Source organism: Hippocampus comes, unplaced genomic scaffold (assembly GCF_001891065.2).
Source record: "Hippocampus comes isolate QL1 unplaced genomic scaffold, H_comes_QL1_v1.1 scaffold150, whole genome shotgun sequence".
Lineage (NCBI taxonomy): Eukaryota > Metazoa > Chordata > Actinopteri > Syngnathiformes > Syngnathidae > Hippocampus > Hippocampus comes.
The window spans coordinates 476171-492066 of NW_017805496.1; the positions used below are offsets into that span (position 1 = coordinate 476171).

Consider the following 15896-nt stretch of genomic DNA (forward strand, 5'->3'; position numbering starts at 1 on the left):
TTCACCTCAAATTGATCTGCCTTACCTGGCTTTACCTGTCTACCTTTACCTCTGTCTCCTTTGAGCTACTTTTAGCTTTGACTCTTCAGACCCTCACTCCTAAAGGGCCAAAGCGGTGGGTCGTTTGTCTAACTCAAAAAAAAAATGTTTCTTGTGGCTGGTTTTCTTTTCTGGAAAATATTCATTTTCCAAGACTCACCTTTTTAATGCCGACTTTGCCACGTTATTAGCCTGTTTTGGCAGTATGGCTGCTGTCAGAGCATGCACAGTGTTATTGTCCGACTTCATTCCATTTTGGGTTGAATTTTTTTTTTCTTTCCCTGTTATCCGTGTTGCCAGGACTTTGTCTTGAAGTGGTCTGAATCTAATCAATGCTTGTCTGCAAACTCTTTTCTTTGTCTTTTTGAAGCTACTGCCGGCCCAGTGCGACGGTTGGTTCCCAAAAGTCTTTTTACGTGGTTTGGGATTTGCACTTTTTTTTTTAACTCCCAATTATGTCTATAATATGTTTGATTTTGCGCACGCCGCAGCGACTCAATGTGAATAATAAAAGTTATTGACTGTGAGCTGAGAAGTCTTGTGTGCTTTCTGCTTCAGCCTAAAAGCACACCCAAGGGCTGCAGTCTGGTTTCCACCCCGAGCTCTTTTCTTGAATTGATGCAGGTGCAGCAGTGAAATGAAGCAGCTTTTTATTTTGCTGAGAAGATCCCCCCCCCGGCCCCCACACACACACACACACACACACACATGCAGATGAATGTTTTGGATGCAACCTGCTGCATAAAACATGTTACGCACAAGTGTGGGATTGGAAGCATTTTTATACTCACATCAGCGCAGTGTGTAGACACACACTCTGTGCATGTATAGGGATGGTCCACTTGCGCACGGCAGAGCGCATCCAAAAGTCATCTCAGTTTCAACATAGTAGTATAAACTGGAATTAAACAACCAAGTCAATCCTTATTAGCTAAATATTTCTAAAAAAAATGGTGCCCGAGAGTGAGTCATCCAGAATTTTGCCCGATTATGATGTAACAGTAAAGCTAATTTACATCGTAACCTCCATACCAAGTTTTTCAGCCCATGTCATGATCAGCTCGGATGGAGAAAAGATCCAGAGCCCTTTTCAAACATGAAACACTATCATGCAGAAACATGGGTGCAGCACCCCTGTTATCCTGTCAAAACCAAAAGGTAAGCAGAGCTGTGATGAGTTTGGTTCAGTTGGATGGATGGATGGATGGATGAATGTTTTGGACTTTAAAATATACAATGTTTAATTCTCTTTTGGGGTTTTTTTTTGTTGTTGTTGGATGAACTTAAAATTTTAAGGCACCAAACTGATAACATTTCAAGTTGTGCAATTCAACTGCCGTTGTGAAAATTGCCATTCTCGCATTTCACGACATATAAGAGTTTGCAGAACTAATTTTCCCTCAATTTAAAAATTATAAGTAAAAGTAACTCAGGAAATTGTTTTAGAACAACCAACCTGCCTGCTTTGTTGTGTTAACATTTTTTGCCATCAATGTCACTGCGTTTCTACTTTAAAGTTGTTCCGACTTAAATTGCTGTTTTAGCCCCAAAAATGACAAGTCGTGTTTTTACTGTGTAATTTTCACCCTTTTGTTGGTTCCGTGGCCCTAACGCTCCTTTCTAACATTTCTTGACTTCCTGTGCGCGTTACTGTATTCACGTTTAGTGTATTATTTTTAAAGGCGCTAACCGGAAAAGGGTTGGTGTCCATGTTATCCGCCTTGACGACGTTGGTGACGACTCACGCTGGGTGTCAGCAACGCCCGCGGCTTTAAATGCTCCTCATGCGGGCGCAACTCCTCCTCTGCGCGCCCACGGAATTAGAAGCGGAGCAGACCACGTCCTCCTCATCATCCTCATCCTTTACCACCACCACCTCCTCTTCTTCATCCATCTATTTTCCCTTTTTCTCGCTCTTTCTCTGTCAATCTCTTTGGAAAGCTACCTGGAACATCTCATTGGGGTTTGAGTCCCAGGTGGAACGAGCAGCTGGGGCGTGACAAGAGGCTGAGAAGCTCCACCGGACCCCCTTCACCGCGCACACAAGCCCAAGAGGAGCCGCCGGGTGCCCGATACGCGTGATGGATGTACCCTCTGAATGTTTACTTGACGCTCCTTTGAAGACTGACGCGACGGAAGGGTTCTAGTAGAAAAGGGGTGCGTTTTTGCAGAGGAAATAATGCAAAGAGGTGAGTCCGTTTTTTCCATTTGATTTTAAATTAATTGCCGCTGAAACTATCAGAAATAATTAGCTCCACCCTAATGAATCGACAGTAATCTCTGGACCAGACTCCGTTGTGAAATTGGGTAGAAAGTAACTAAACCGTTCCCTGGAATGATGCACGAACTAATGTTGCGTGCGTGCTCGGAGGCGTTTGTGCGTGTGGTCGACGAGCATCGTCTCGGCTTGTGTGTCAGCGGCGTTCGCTGCACCCCGCGGAGCTGATGGGGGGGTTTCGTGCGTAAAATCACGAATTGGTGTCCACGAATAGGTGTACGGTACTACCTCATACATTCAAAGGTTTAGAACTGAGGACCAGGTCAGGGTGCGCATGTACTTGCACTCTGATATAAACCAAATGTCGCCTCCTCCTTCAACGCAAACTCAACGCCACAACTGGCCGAGCGAACCTAGTTCCATTATCGGACCCAGCGTGGCCGAGCAAAGAGGTCATGTCAGCGGCAAGCATCGCTGCGATTCACTGGTCTCGCGGACCAACGACTCGAACGCCACAAACTGACGAGCATATTGTTCCATTGTCGGCCGGTTTTAGCGTCATGTCAACGGCATGCTACACTGAGTTTCACCCGTTTCACACCTGGATGTTCTAAATATGGACGGGTGGATGGATAGATGGACGGATGGATGAACGGACTGATACTGGTAGACTGGTAGATGGATGGAACAATAGATGGCTTGTTTATTTGAAGGAGGCATTTGTCTATTTCATCAATTTCAGAATAATTCACCCTTCCAATGGAAAATGGAATGTGAACCCGTTTCACTCTGCCTGTCAGAGCCCATTCTTTCCTGTTTTTCTTTTTGGGGCGGGAATGGCATTGAGAGGGCCAAAGTCGATTCAAAATATTCTGCTGTTTGAGCTGTAACAAGAGGCGGGACAGCCCCTGTGCGGAAAGGTAGTCTGCAATGCCGGGGCGAGGGGAGTGGAGTTGAACGCCGGACACTTGCTTGTCCCATCATGTGGTCTTGAAAGCAATCGACACTGTCCCACAGTGCCACAACTATTTTATACCTCATACCAAGATGTCATCAAATGATGTGTCTTCGGCATGCCTTGTGGGTTGCAATTAGTGGAAAGCTGCAAGCAATTGGTTATGTTAAAAAATGAAACCATCACCATTGGTGACTCCAAAACACTTAACTTAGAGTGTTCCATTCGCCTGCCATGCATGTTTTTGGAATGTGGTAGGAAACCGGAGTACCCGGAGGAAACCCACACAGGCACGGGGGCGACATGCAAACTCCGCACAGGAAGGCCGGAGCCAGAATCGAACCCTGCACCTCTGCACTGTGAGGCTGGCGTGCTAACCAGTCGACACTGTGCCGCCGCATTTAGTTCAGCTAATTGTAATTCATTTTTAGAATGGATTTGTTAGTTTTTAACCAACAACGTACTGAAGCCATACTACCAACCATATTTGCTTTGGTAATGTAGTCATGTGTTTCTTGTAAAACACAGTAGAACCATTTGACCTCTCCCAGCCAATCGGCAACAAGATGGGAATACACTCGCCATAATAGAGATAAAGCTGTATTTTATCACGAAATGAAGTAACCCTAATAATGATGTAAATAATTCAAACAATAATAAACAGGGGACCCAAGAACACATACATACAGAAAACAATGGTGTGTTGAATTGAATCCATTTTATTTTGTCAAGCGATTGCTCACAACAGAACCATCTGGATTTCGAAAGATTTAAAAAAAAAATGTATCTGCATCCAGATGGTCGAATTTCGTGCAACCATTTTATCAAACAAAAATGAGTAAATACACCACGTCATTTTTCTGTGTACTTATAACACATGAGGCTAAATATATCAATATGCTGTACATTAGTGTCTCTATTAGAAATATACAGTGTTGGAATAATACACAATAAAAATACAGTAATATACAACAAACGTATTATAGACATTAAAAAATATAAAGCCCTCTATTACCTATTGATATGGCATGGAATGGAATTTATTGTCACTCAAATGCACAAGTACGAAATTCACGGAAATTACCATCTGTTCAAAAGACATAACACGACAATGACCAACAGAGGGCGACAAAACGGACAAGTCTGAGGAGTCGTTTACAGCACACCGCTTTTCATGATGAAAGGAAAACGTAACGAATGGTGAAATGGGGAAAAAAACAATTCCAAACTATTTTCCTTGAAGGGATAGGAACTGTGTAGGATTGGGGGGGGGGGGCTCTTCCGGCAGCCACATGTATAGGAGACAATAAAAACCCGGACTCAATACTTGCATATGTGGAAGGGGAGGAGGTATCAGGCGGGCGCAAATGGAGCAGCCCATACACTTTCCCCACGGTTGCAGCATTTCAAGACGAGGGCATCCACAGCGCACCTGGACTGTCACCGGGGGGAAGAAAGCTGGCAAAAACACGTCGATGATTGCTGTGTGTTGTGTTGTAAGAATGTGTCAGAGTAAGTCTGTGTCCTCGGTGCTTGGCGGCACGCCGAAACACATCGTCGAGTTGCCACGGGGCCAACCTCACTGGCTCCTCACAGCAACACGAAGCACCGCGGAATGAGGAGGGGGGGGGGGTTAAAGGGGGACTCCAGCACCTGTCAGCATTACATCCAGGAGATAAAACTCCCAAATAACATTTGTTTTGGGGAGAAAAGATGACAATCATTTCAGTCGGCCCTGAGTATTTCACTGTAGCTCCCGATGGCATCAATTGGCAATCGGTTCTTAAAGGCGAGCCGCCAATATCTTCACGTTGGTGTCCAGTAAGCAAAGTGTCTCAGAAGTCGCATTCGATTTGCGATTAAGTTCACTCTTTGCCCGAGTCTGAGTATTGATCACACGCCAGAGCCCATCAAGCACGACCAGCGGCTCGTCCATTTCCAATTAAACCGCCCGTGTCTTCAGAACTTGGCGATAAATCAAGAAGCTGCCAGGGATACCAGTGATGGATGCATGATATCGTTTAGTTTCTTTTTTTTTTTTCTAGCGTGGATCCTCCTCGTTCTCATAGAAGAGGGACTCGCTCTGGCACAGAGAACTAAAGGTAAGCAAGGCAAAAGAAAATGTGATTCGAAATGATGTTATCATCGAAATCCTTCAATCTTTGTTCTTTTCAAAGACTCCCTGGGCGATAATGGCATCCAGAGCCCGAACCAAAATGATTGCGGAACGTGGGTGCGCAACATCAACGGCGGAGTGTTCACATCGCCAAAATACCCAGACACTTATCCACCAAACAAGGAGTGCGTTTACATCCTGGAAGGTGAGCCAGGTGCATTGTGGGTAGCGATCCAATCTTCAGGACTGGGCTCCAGTGCTCAGGAGTTTTATTATGGTGCTATGCTATTTAAAAAGAAGTCGTTGATTTTTTTTTTTTTTTTTTTTTTTGTGATGAAAAACTGCTGCCATTTTCTTAACATTGACAGGGGATTTCATGACATTTTAAAAAACGGATTATTCTGAATGTAAAAATAAAAGCATGCGCCTTTTATGAGCGATGATCTGAAAATTTACAGGGGATTTTACAACTCTCTCTCTCTCTCTGCGTGTGTGTATATATAGTACATGTATACTGTATTGTGTATGTAAATATTCTGTACTGTTGCGGAAACTACAAAAAAATCTTGTCACATTGCAACCATACTGTATAACAAAGGACTTAATTGTAGTAATATTAACATTGTCTCCAGAAGTGTTCATAACATCCTTCAAATGCCTACTTGGGGACTCAAGCAGGCGACTATTTACTGTCAACTAGCGTTCTTCTCCACTTGCACGCAGCAGCTCAACTTTGCTGCTCCGTTTCGTTGCACGACATGATGACGTCTCGCTACACTTTGGAGGAGGTTCCCATCCAGACGTGGTTCAATTGCTCCCCCTGTAGAAGAAAATAAGCATTACAGCTACTAAACTTTCAACCGACCACACGGACTGATGGGGGCTCCGAATGAGTATTTTCACAACTAGTTATTATTATGATTATTATTATTATGATTGTTATGAGCGTAGTGGCCTAGTAGTGGTGCTGCTATTATTGTTGATACCAAAACCCAACCAATAAATGTGTGAACGCTGACAATACAATCAAATGGTGCAGCATTTTTTTAAACCATTCCATAGTTTGTCACTAATTCCAAATCAGTACTGACATGTTTTATTTGGTATTTTACAAAAAAAAAAGTTATTCAAAAATAATTTCATGAGATGGATGAACACAAAGTAGAAGAAAATTAGAAATGAACCAAGTTTAAAGTGGTAATGCCTCAATCAATGCATATACAAAAACTCCCCATTTTGTGAATTTGTTACTTTCCAGAAGTTCTTATGAGTGGGAAAATACTTGCCAGCTTACCACTTAGTCATCTTCTTTTCTAGCTTCCAAAAAGTGCTGAAAGTGATCCCAGCGGTGCGCTAACGTGAACCTTCTTGTCCATGACCAAACAGCACTGCCCAGGCAGAGGATCCAGCTGGCGTTCGACAAGAACTACTACATCGAGCCGTCCTTCGAGTGCCGCTTTGACCACATCGAGATCCGCGACGGGCCCTTCGGCTTCTCGCCGCTCATCGACCGGGTGTGCGGAGGGAAGAACCCGGGACTGGTCACCTCCACCGGGCGCTTCATGTGGATCAAGTTCACGAGCGACGAGGAGCTGGAGGGTCTCGGATTCCGCATCAAGTACACATTCATTGCAGGTGAGGACACGCAACAACTCCAACTTTTCCATACGTACATATAGCAATACCGAAATAAATACAGTATCTACAAACGAAAATGTTTCATTGGCTGCCGCCCAGTCCACCCAAAGTCAACTGGGATAGACTCCAGTTCACCCACAAATGCAATAAAAAAACTGAGGAAAGACAGTTGATACTGTTGTTGTTTTTTCAGACCCTGACTTCCATCTGCATGTTGGCGGACTTTTAAACCCGATCCCGGGTGAGCTCATTTTTGATTTTATTTTGAAATAAAAGTGCGTCTTCATCTCATCATCCTCTGCTGTCCTTCGTCTTCCAGACTGTCAATTTGAGCTCAGCGGCTTCGATGGGATCATTCGCTCCAGTCAGGTGGATGAAGCCAAGCGGGTGAAGCCGGGCGACGCTCTGGACTGCATCTGGACCATCAGGGCTCCCCCTCAGTCCAAGGTGTGTACACACCTGACTGAGTAGTGAAGCAGTCATCATCAATTGGACGGCAACAACCTCAATGAACCTGGCTGTCCATTCATGCACAAAATTTCAGTCTGCCTGTTCACATGTATGTGTACATTCACATGTAATGACAACATCTTTCTGATACAGGCTGTTTTCCTATAAGTATTCTTTCACTATTTCTTGTGCAACAATTGATTGGTTATTTTTGTATGTTTAATCCACTTTCTATTGAGTTGACACATTAAAAAAAAAAAGGACATCCGTGACTCCCAGGCAAGGCTAGCGTCTCCACCCCTGGAGTAAATGAGTCACGGGCATGTTCCAGAGCGGCTCCCCTCCGCTACAACATGGCGACGACACAAATTCATGCACATCTGATTAAGTTACACGAGCGGTGCCACGCCACGTTTGCCGTGTTTTTGCGTGGGCCGGGGAAGACTGCTGGCATGTCATTCCAAGTTCATTTACGTACACTCATTAACATGGAATGACAAACATTGTCATTCATAATATTAGAATCTTGTCTAATGCTGATATGTTACATTTATTGTCCACCCCCTGCCTGGTGGACTAACTGAGTCACTGAAATGCATTGCAGGGGAAAGTCGCTAAATAAATAAATGGATCATTTTGACACCTCCATCCTCCACCCACTCCAAATTATCAAAAAAAACCGCTGATAAATCTTCTGCCATCAATGACCTGTCATCCCTCATCCGTGCGTTTGTGCATGCGTGCAGATCTACCTGCGCTTCATGGAGTACCAGATGGAGCATTCCAACGAGTGCAAGAAGAACTTTGTGGCCATCTACGACGGCAGCAGCGCCATCGAGAACCTGAAGGCCAAGTTCTGCAGCACGGTGGCCAACGACGTCATGCTGGAGAACGGCGTGGGCGTCGTGCGCATGTGGGCCGACGAGAAAAGCCGACTCAGCCGCTTCCGCTTGCTCTTCACGTCCTTCGTGGACCGTGAGTCAACCCTCGTCTTCCCACGATAGTCATTGGGCGATTGTTTCGGATAGTTTTTTTTTTTTTTTTAAACTGAGTTGGAATTCAGAAAAACGAGCATCAGCCACTGTCAGCATCACTAAAGGTGAAGCACTTTTTTTTTTTTACATATTTTGGGGTGAAGTCATAATCTAATGAAAATAAACACACACACACACACACACACACACTCTGTTTTTTTCCCTACATGATGCTTACTGAAACCCGTACTGGTGGTGAATTAGCTCAGTCATGTTAGTTGGGTAGCTGCTTGATCTCCACTGAACCTGCAGTGTTTGCTTTTGTGTTTTTATACCGTCAAAATGATTTGAAGCCCTTTTTGCACCCTCTTACGTTTTTTTTTAATCATGTTTCTGTTCCTTGCCTGCAGCCCCTTGCTCGGCCAACACCTTCTTCTGTCACAGCAACATGTGCATCAACAACTCGCTCGTGTGCAATGGTGTCCAGAACTGTGTCTACCCGTGGGATGAAAATCACTGCAAAGGTAAGAACATTTGACAACAATGAGTCACTTCTCCAAAACTGACAAAAAGACTCGACCTGACTTGAACTGTAAGACTTGTCTGTTTAGATTTGAAAAGCTGTAGTTCTGCAAAGCAATGTAGACTCGAGACTTTTGACTTGCACTTATGTGAGTCTCTCCCATCTCTGCTCATCGGCTTTCACCTTACGCGTCTAGAGAAGAGATCCAGGGGTCTCTTCCACCAGATCACCAAGACCCACGGCACGGTCATCGGTGTTTCATCCGGGATCGTTCTGGTTCTTCTCATCATTTCCATCCTGGTCCAGATGAAGCAGCCACGGAAAAAGGCAAGGCAGTCAAGCCGGTTTCCCAAAGTTCAGTGATGAGGCTGTAGTGTGCATGCCAGACCACAACTGGGCAGGGTAGCCCTGCAACACAAAATAATTTACATTGCTTTCGGGTTTTTTGTTGTTGTTGTTGAGCCAGGATTGCGTTAAAAAAAAACTTTCCAGGGACGGAGATGATTCTGGTGAATAGGGAGACTTGAGCGGCAACACATTGGATTCAGATGTGCATTGACTTGAGTTAGCAGATTCAACAGACACACCACAAATTGGATGTATTCACCTGAATCGGGTGTCTGACTCAAGTCATGGATTCATCAAGAACATTGCAGACTCAGATATTTGGTTCAGTGACTCAAGTTAGTCACCAGAAACACCGCGACTTGTGATCAATCAGTCAAATCAATGTACTGATTCAAGTTAGCAAACTCAGATGATTTAAGTGAGTCACATGACTGATTCGTTTTGTTGGACTCATGGGAAACATGAAGACGCAGATGATTCGATTCTTTCTGTTCGTTAGCAGACTCATCGGATGATTCATTTGAATCGAGTGACCGACAAATTAGCAGATTTTCTGTTGACACTACAGAGTCGGATAGTTCAGGATTATCAGTTAATTTACTCAAATGATCAGACACATGACTGAAAATCTCAATAATTCCCTGACTCAAGTCGACAGACTCGTGTAGTCTAACTCACCCATGTCCCTGCACAGGAGATGTTCATTAGTCAAACACGGTCATGCGTTTTGCCCAGGTGGTCGCCCGCCGGCCAGGTGTCTTCAACAAAGCGGGTCTCCAGGAGGTCTTCGACCCACCACACTACGAGCTCTTCTCTCTACGTGACAAGGAGATGTCGTCGGACCTGGCCGACCTTTCAGAGGAGCTGGACAGTTTCCACAAGGTCCGGCGCTCGTCCACCATGTCCCGCTGCGTACACGAGCACCACTGCGGCTCGCAGGGTTCTGTGGGTACCGGCGGGGGCAGCGGCAGCATGAAGCACAGCCGCACCACGCTGAGCTCCATGGAACTGTCCTACCACAACGACTTCTCCAAGCCACCACCCATGAAGACCTTCAACTCCACCGGCACCTATAAGAAGAGTTGCTATGGCTACAAGCAGCACGCGCAGACTCACGACTGTGACCAGCAGGTCATCGAAGACCGGGTCACGGAGGAGATACCCTGCGAGATCTACAATCGAGGTGTCGGGGCCACAGGCGGCGTGGGCATCGGAGGGGCGGTGGGCATCACGGGGGGCGTGGCCATGGCTGGAGGGATGGGTATGTCAGGAGGAATGGCCATGGCAGGACCCAGTGGCATCGCCGGGGGCATCGGCGGTGGGATGGGGGGAGCCTGCGGCACACTCACCGGTGGGATTGGGGGAGCGTGCGGCACGCTCACCATGCGTGGCAACAGCGCCCGGAACAGCACCTCCGTGGTGGTGGACCCGCAGCAGCGCTCCATGTCCATGGACTTCTAGAAGAAGAATCTTCTCTTCGTGGGAGTTGGAAAACTGGGATGAGGGAACCAGAACCGAACCTTAGTGGTCAACCACCAACAGCGCTCCATGTCCGTGGATTTACAGAAGGAGAATCTGCCCTTTAGGGGACTGGAAAACTGGGATTAAGGAACCGGAACAGAACGGTCCATTTCCAACAACGCTCCATGTCCATGGACTTCGAGAAGAAGAATGTTAGCTCTGTGGGGTTGGTAGATGGAGATCAAGGAAGCAGAACCGAACCTCGGTGGTCAACCACCAACAGTGCTCCACGTCCATGGAATTCTCGAAGGCGAATATTCTCACTCGAGGATGGCAAATCCTGTTTCAAGGAACCAGAACAACTGGAACAACCAGGATTGTCTGAATTCCGATCTGCATGCAGACACTTGGTTGGACTGAGTAAGCAGTCAAAAAGAAAAACCTGTCCAGAGACTTTCTGAACGTTTTACATCACCTGCCATGCACAAATATAAGAGATACAAATGTATATATAAATAGTGTGTCTTCAAATAATTTATTTGATTTTTTTTTTGGGGGGGGGTCCCTACAGCTAGGATTGGCCTGGTGACATAGTGGGAATTGATGGGACTCCCAAAGTAGTCAACAGGTCTGTCTTTTGGTTTTACCCAAGTAGATTAGTCCAAAGACTCTTTCACGCACCGGTAATTTAACTTGTCCTTATCACAAAATCACCCAGGCCGTTTCTCCCCTTCCCCAAGTTGGGTTACATCACAATAAACCATGTGACGCCACTCTCTTCACTTATTGATCGCAGGAATGTAAACAAAACGTAATTTTGACATACATCAAGTACTGCTGGACAATCTAGTAGACCGGCCAATAGCCAAGTGCACTTTAAGGTGGCTAAAGCAAATATTTGACCAGTCAGTCAGCAGTCACTTGTGTTGTTGTGTCACTTGTGTTGTTGTGTCACCATTATGACATTAAGTGTCTGATTGGTTCATTCCGAACCGTTCGTTTTTATTCAGAAACGTTCCGTTTGTTCTCGGCGGTCACAGACCACTTGGTTTTGCCGACACCCCATTTCCATTTGTGTGTGAACACATCACAGAACTAACCACAGCAATGTGGAACACAAACTAGTTGAGTTGTCATAAAAGGGACCAAACTGTGAAAGCGCCCCCTAGTGTGTGTTTTGTGGTGATGTGATTGGTTTGGTCTGCACCCAAATTCAAGTTCACAGACTTCACTGAGTTCATTTCGAAGCATTCAATTTTTTCTAGAATGGTCTGAGCCTTGTTGGTGTGGGCCACATCGTAAAAGTGTCCATCATGACTCACCAAGAAAGCACCCCTACGAGAGGTTGTCAGTTAAATCAAGTGAAGTATTTGTATGATATCAACTGGCTCAATGCACTGCACCAAGGGTGAAAGCAAACCACATCTGGGTTTGAATGGACCAACTTTACACCTGACAAAAGGAACCACACAAAGAGAAAAACACATGAAAGTTGGATTCAAATGGATCAAAGCGTGAATGCACCCCTAGAATTAGTATATGTTTGGATTGATCGATCGATTTTGGTCTGGTTCAGTTATTTCCATGATCTGAATAGCTTTATCCTCACGAGGGTCGCGGGTGTGCTGGAGCCGATCTCAGCTGACTTCGGGTAGTCGTTGCGGTACACCCTAACTGGTTGCCAGCCAATCGCAGGGCACGCATACGACTCGCAACCATCCGCGCTCACGATCACACCTAGGGACAATTTAGACTGTTCAATTAACCGATCGTGCATGTTTTTGCAATGTGTGAGGAAACCGGAGTACCCGGAGAAAGCCCACGCAACCACGGGGAGAACATGCGAACTCCACACAGGAGGCCCGGAATCGAACCCAAGAACTCTGATCTGTGAGGCGGAAGTGCGAAGCAGTCGACGACCAGGCTGCCCTTACTGTATCCACACTTAACCAAATAAACGACACGAAGAGGGAACCCAAATTTGAATGTGATTAAAACGGTTTATAAGATGTAAAAGCAAAATCCGGTTGATTTGGGCCACACCGATGCTTCATCGTCATATTCACATTTGACCAAACAAACTGCACCGGGGTGGGAAAACAAAGTACAGTGTAAGAGGACTTTTAGAAGTGGCATTACAGCTGGTTTGGTCTGCACCAGAGTTTAGTTTTTCAATCTCACAGGTGACCAAACAAAACGGACCCAGGCGGGGCTAATGGACCAAAGTGTGAAAGCACCCCAAGAGGTGGCAGTGTGTTTAGCTTGATCCACATATGAATTTGTTTCAAATTTTCAGAACTCGGCGGGTGAACAAACTGGAGTACAATTTGCAGTCTGAAAGTTGCTGGTGTGGACACGCCCTGAAACGGTCTGTCTTGGTTGGTTTTGCAGCGCTGTGACTCATTGGTGCCTCCTAAGGGACAGAGCGGCATTACATGACATGTCCGAATAGCCTCTCCACCTTTTGGCAGTGCTGCTCTGGACTCACCGAATCCATCAAGGTCATGATAGCACTTGTGATGGGGTATGACATGCTTTGGCCTTTGTCTAACTCGCAGCCCTGCTTACCTCATACACAACACACACACACGCACACGCAGACATAACGCCTATAGCTCCATCCCGCCACGGGAAGAGTACACCAAGAGACTCTTATTTTGGTAAGAGGAAAGTGTTTCTATTTTTGAACTCTCCTTGTGAAATGTAAATCAAGCACAACTTCCTTTAAAGAGACAATAATGATGATGATGATGATGATGATGATTTAACCACTATGTATTATTTCATTCTCTTGAATTAAAAGAGGACCTACTCACCAGCCTGTGGGAACTTCATTGTACAGTGTTATCAATAGTGTCAAATAAATGCCTCACCCCAAATGGGACGCTAATTTTTCCCTTCAGAAAAGGTGACATCCCACCATGGGTCATTGTTGCTAACCAAATTTTATTTTCTTTTTTGACGTACCCCAGTTCATCAGCTCATTGTCCACTTGAAACTCATAAGTACCTCACCCTGAATAATATCCTCCTTTTTTTTCAGGTGATTGACCACATGTCACAGTCTAGGTTTGTTACATCCAAAAACAACGGTACTAAAATAGCGGATAAACCGTTTCTCTGACAAATGAAAATGGGGACTTCCGTAGTTCCCTGGACGGTAACAAAGAGGGTCTACTGGCTGTGTTCACCAAGATAGTTACAATTAAAAGGCACACTTCTATTTGAGGGAGGCTTTTATTTGTATTTTTAAAATACAGTATACTACAGAAATCGTATATAATATAGATTATTGGATATTTGGTTAAAACTTGTTTGTACAAATAAAGGCTGGTCTGAGCCCTAAAAGCTGTCTGGTACTCTTTTCGGTTGAGTAAATGAATGCTCCGTGCCATTTAAAATAAACAAGATCCCAAGGAAAATAGGAAAGAAACAATACCGAGGAGTCATTCTTTCCATAGAGCAATTCCATTTGGTAATTGGAAAATACACAAGTGAGTCATTGTTTTGACAACACCAAAAAAAAAAAAAAAATCTTACTTCCGATCAAAATGTGAAATGAAAAACAGGCCAGAGGACTGAATTTGATTTAAATATTTACTTGGTCCAGTTTTTATCTGATGCACATTAGAATATTTTAAGAAACACATGATATGAAAATTATTTTTAATCATTTGAAACAAATATGTTTGTATTTTATTTTGATGTGAACTAAGGGCAATTGGGCAGGAAGTTTACAGCACACACACACACACACACACACACACACACACACACACACACACACACACACACACACACACACACACACACACAACCGCATTAGTCAGGCTGCTGCTCGCTGACAAATTTGCACTCTGCCTTCCCTTCGCCGCCTGCCATGATGCATTTGTCCTCTGCGAGGCTCCAGGCGCCTCGCTTAAACATGTCACCTTCACAAACCCGTTAGTCTTTGCTCAGATGTGCTGCCTTTCTTGTTGTGACGCACATGCAGCCCGAAATAGAACTCCACTGCCCTCCCTGCCCGGACGTGAAAGATCATCACAGGCGACTTGTCGGCTCTTGGGTGGTATCATGTCAATACCAGGTTTTATTTAAATATCACACTGTTATTTTCTTGTGTGAATGGCAACAGGTGGATGAAAATTTTTCAATCGAATAGAGGCCATTTATTTTGAAACATAACATTGGAGAGGAGTTCACATGGACTGTCAGCTTCATGAAGCAAGTCAAGATGGTACCGGATTCCTTACCACATTCACTGTCGCATAACCTCATCGGTGGCGCTAATGTCATCTTTTGCTTCGATTTTGTGTATCATTGTTTGATACACAATATCTTTGACATAACGTATATAGGCTGGAGCATAACAGTATATTTTACTGACCCAATGGGAAACGTATCTTGCTGTCAATTTGGACCAAGACAAGATCAGGAGAATTGACAGATGAAAACAGACACATTAACTGATACACTGGTTATACTTTAGCTGTTTGGAGCATTTGTGCAAATGTTGTAATAGTTGTACTGCATAAGTGGTCTTGTAATTTCGCGCCAGAGTGAAGGACCTCAAAGCAGTGGTGAAGAGGATTTCCTGCCCAGACCAGTATGACTTTGGTCTTTATGAAGACCTCCTTTTTACTTCTCACCGGTGTCAAGACTTTTTTGTGTATATACCAGTACAGTGGTGTCGAAACTTTGGTCCGTAGGCCATTTGCAGCCCGCAATCTGCTTTTTAGTAACCCACAGCAAATACAAAAACAATTTTTGACACGGCCCACAACTTTGTTGGGTGTGGGTGTTGAAAAGTTGAGGGATTGCAACACCCACATCCGCCATGGGGCGACACACCTGCTAACTGCCATGACTAATATTAAATTTGATACTGAGAGCTGCAGGCCACCCCAGAATCTGGAGAAATTGCTTATGCTTTGGCTTGTCACAGTTAACAGAAAGTTAAATCATGAAATAAAATAAAATAAAACAGTTAAACTGTAACACATCATTTCTTGATTGGTTTGAGCCCTTGCCTCCTTTGATTTTTCTGTGTGCAGCCCTCAGAATAAAAAGTTGGAAGACCCCTGGTAAACACGCTTGTGTGTTGTAACTGTAATTTCAGTCATTGTACTCAAGAGGGCGAAAGCGGCCGCCTAGCGCTGTTAACCCCACCGGAAG

At 44.8% G+C, this 15896-nt stretch overlaps 1 protein-coding gene across 2 annotated transcripts; it reads left to right on the forward strand.

Moving 5' to 3' along the window:
• Positions 1-1770: 1770 nt before the first annotated feature.
• neto2a (neuropilin (NRP) and tolloid (TLL)-like 2a) lies at positions 1771-11253 on the forward strand. Of its 2 annotated transcripts, XM_019876436.1 has the most exons (10): positions 1771-2228; positions 5258-5314; positions 5390-5533; positions 6715-6963; positions 7160-7207; positions 7286-7413; positions 8163-8391; positions 8801-8914; positions 9110-9240; positions 9997-11253. In XM_019876436.1, the coding sequence occupies exons 1-10, from the start codon at positions 2219-2221 to the stop codon at positions 10720-10722; spliced, it is 1836 nt and encodes a 611-aa protein (XP_019731995.1). In that variant the 5' UTR covers positions 1771-2218; the 3' UTR covers positions 10723-11253. The 2 variants fall into 2 exon arrangements, with proteins under 2 accessions (XP_019731995.1, XP_019731994.1); XM_019876435.1 differs by lacking the exon at positions 1771-2228 and having other exon boundaries at positions 3925-5314.
• The last annotated feature ends 4643 nt before the right edge of the window (positions 11254-15896 follow it).

What these genes read in the sequence shown, in the direction of transcription:
- neto2a (XM_019876435.1), top strand. Translation starts at nt 5,224, where the DNA reads ATGATATCGTTTAGTTTCTTTTTTTTTTTTCTAGCGTGGATCCTCCTC. An exon ending in GGATGAAAATCACTGCAAAG is followed by an intron (nt 8,915 to 9,109) that starts GTAAGAACATTT and finishes TTACGCGTCTAG; the next exon opens with AGAAGAGATCCAGGGGTCTC. An exon ending in TGAAGCAGCCACGGAAAAAG is followed by an intron (nt 9,241 to 9,996) that starts GCAAGGCAGTCA and finishes CGTTTTGCCCAG; the next exon opens with GTGGTCGCCCGCCGGCCAGG.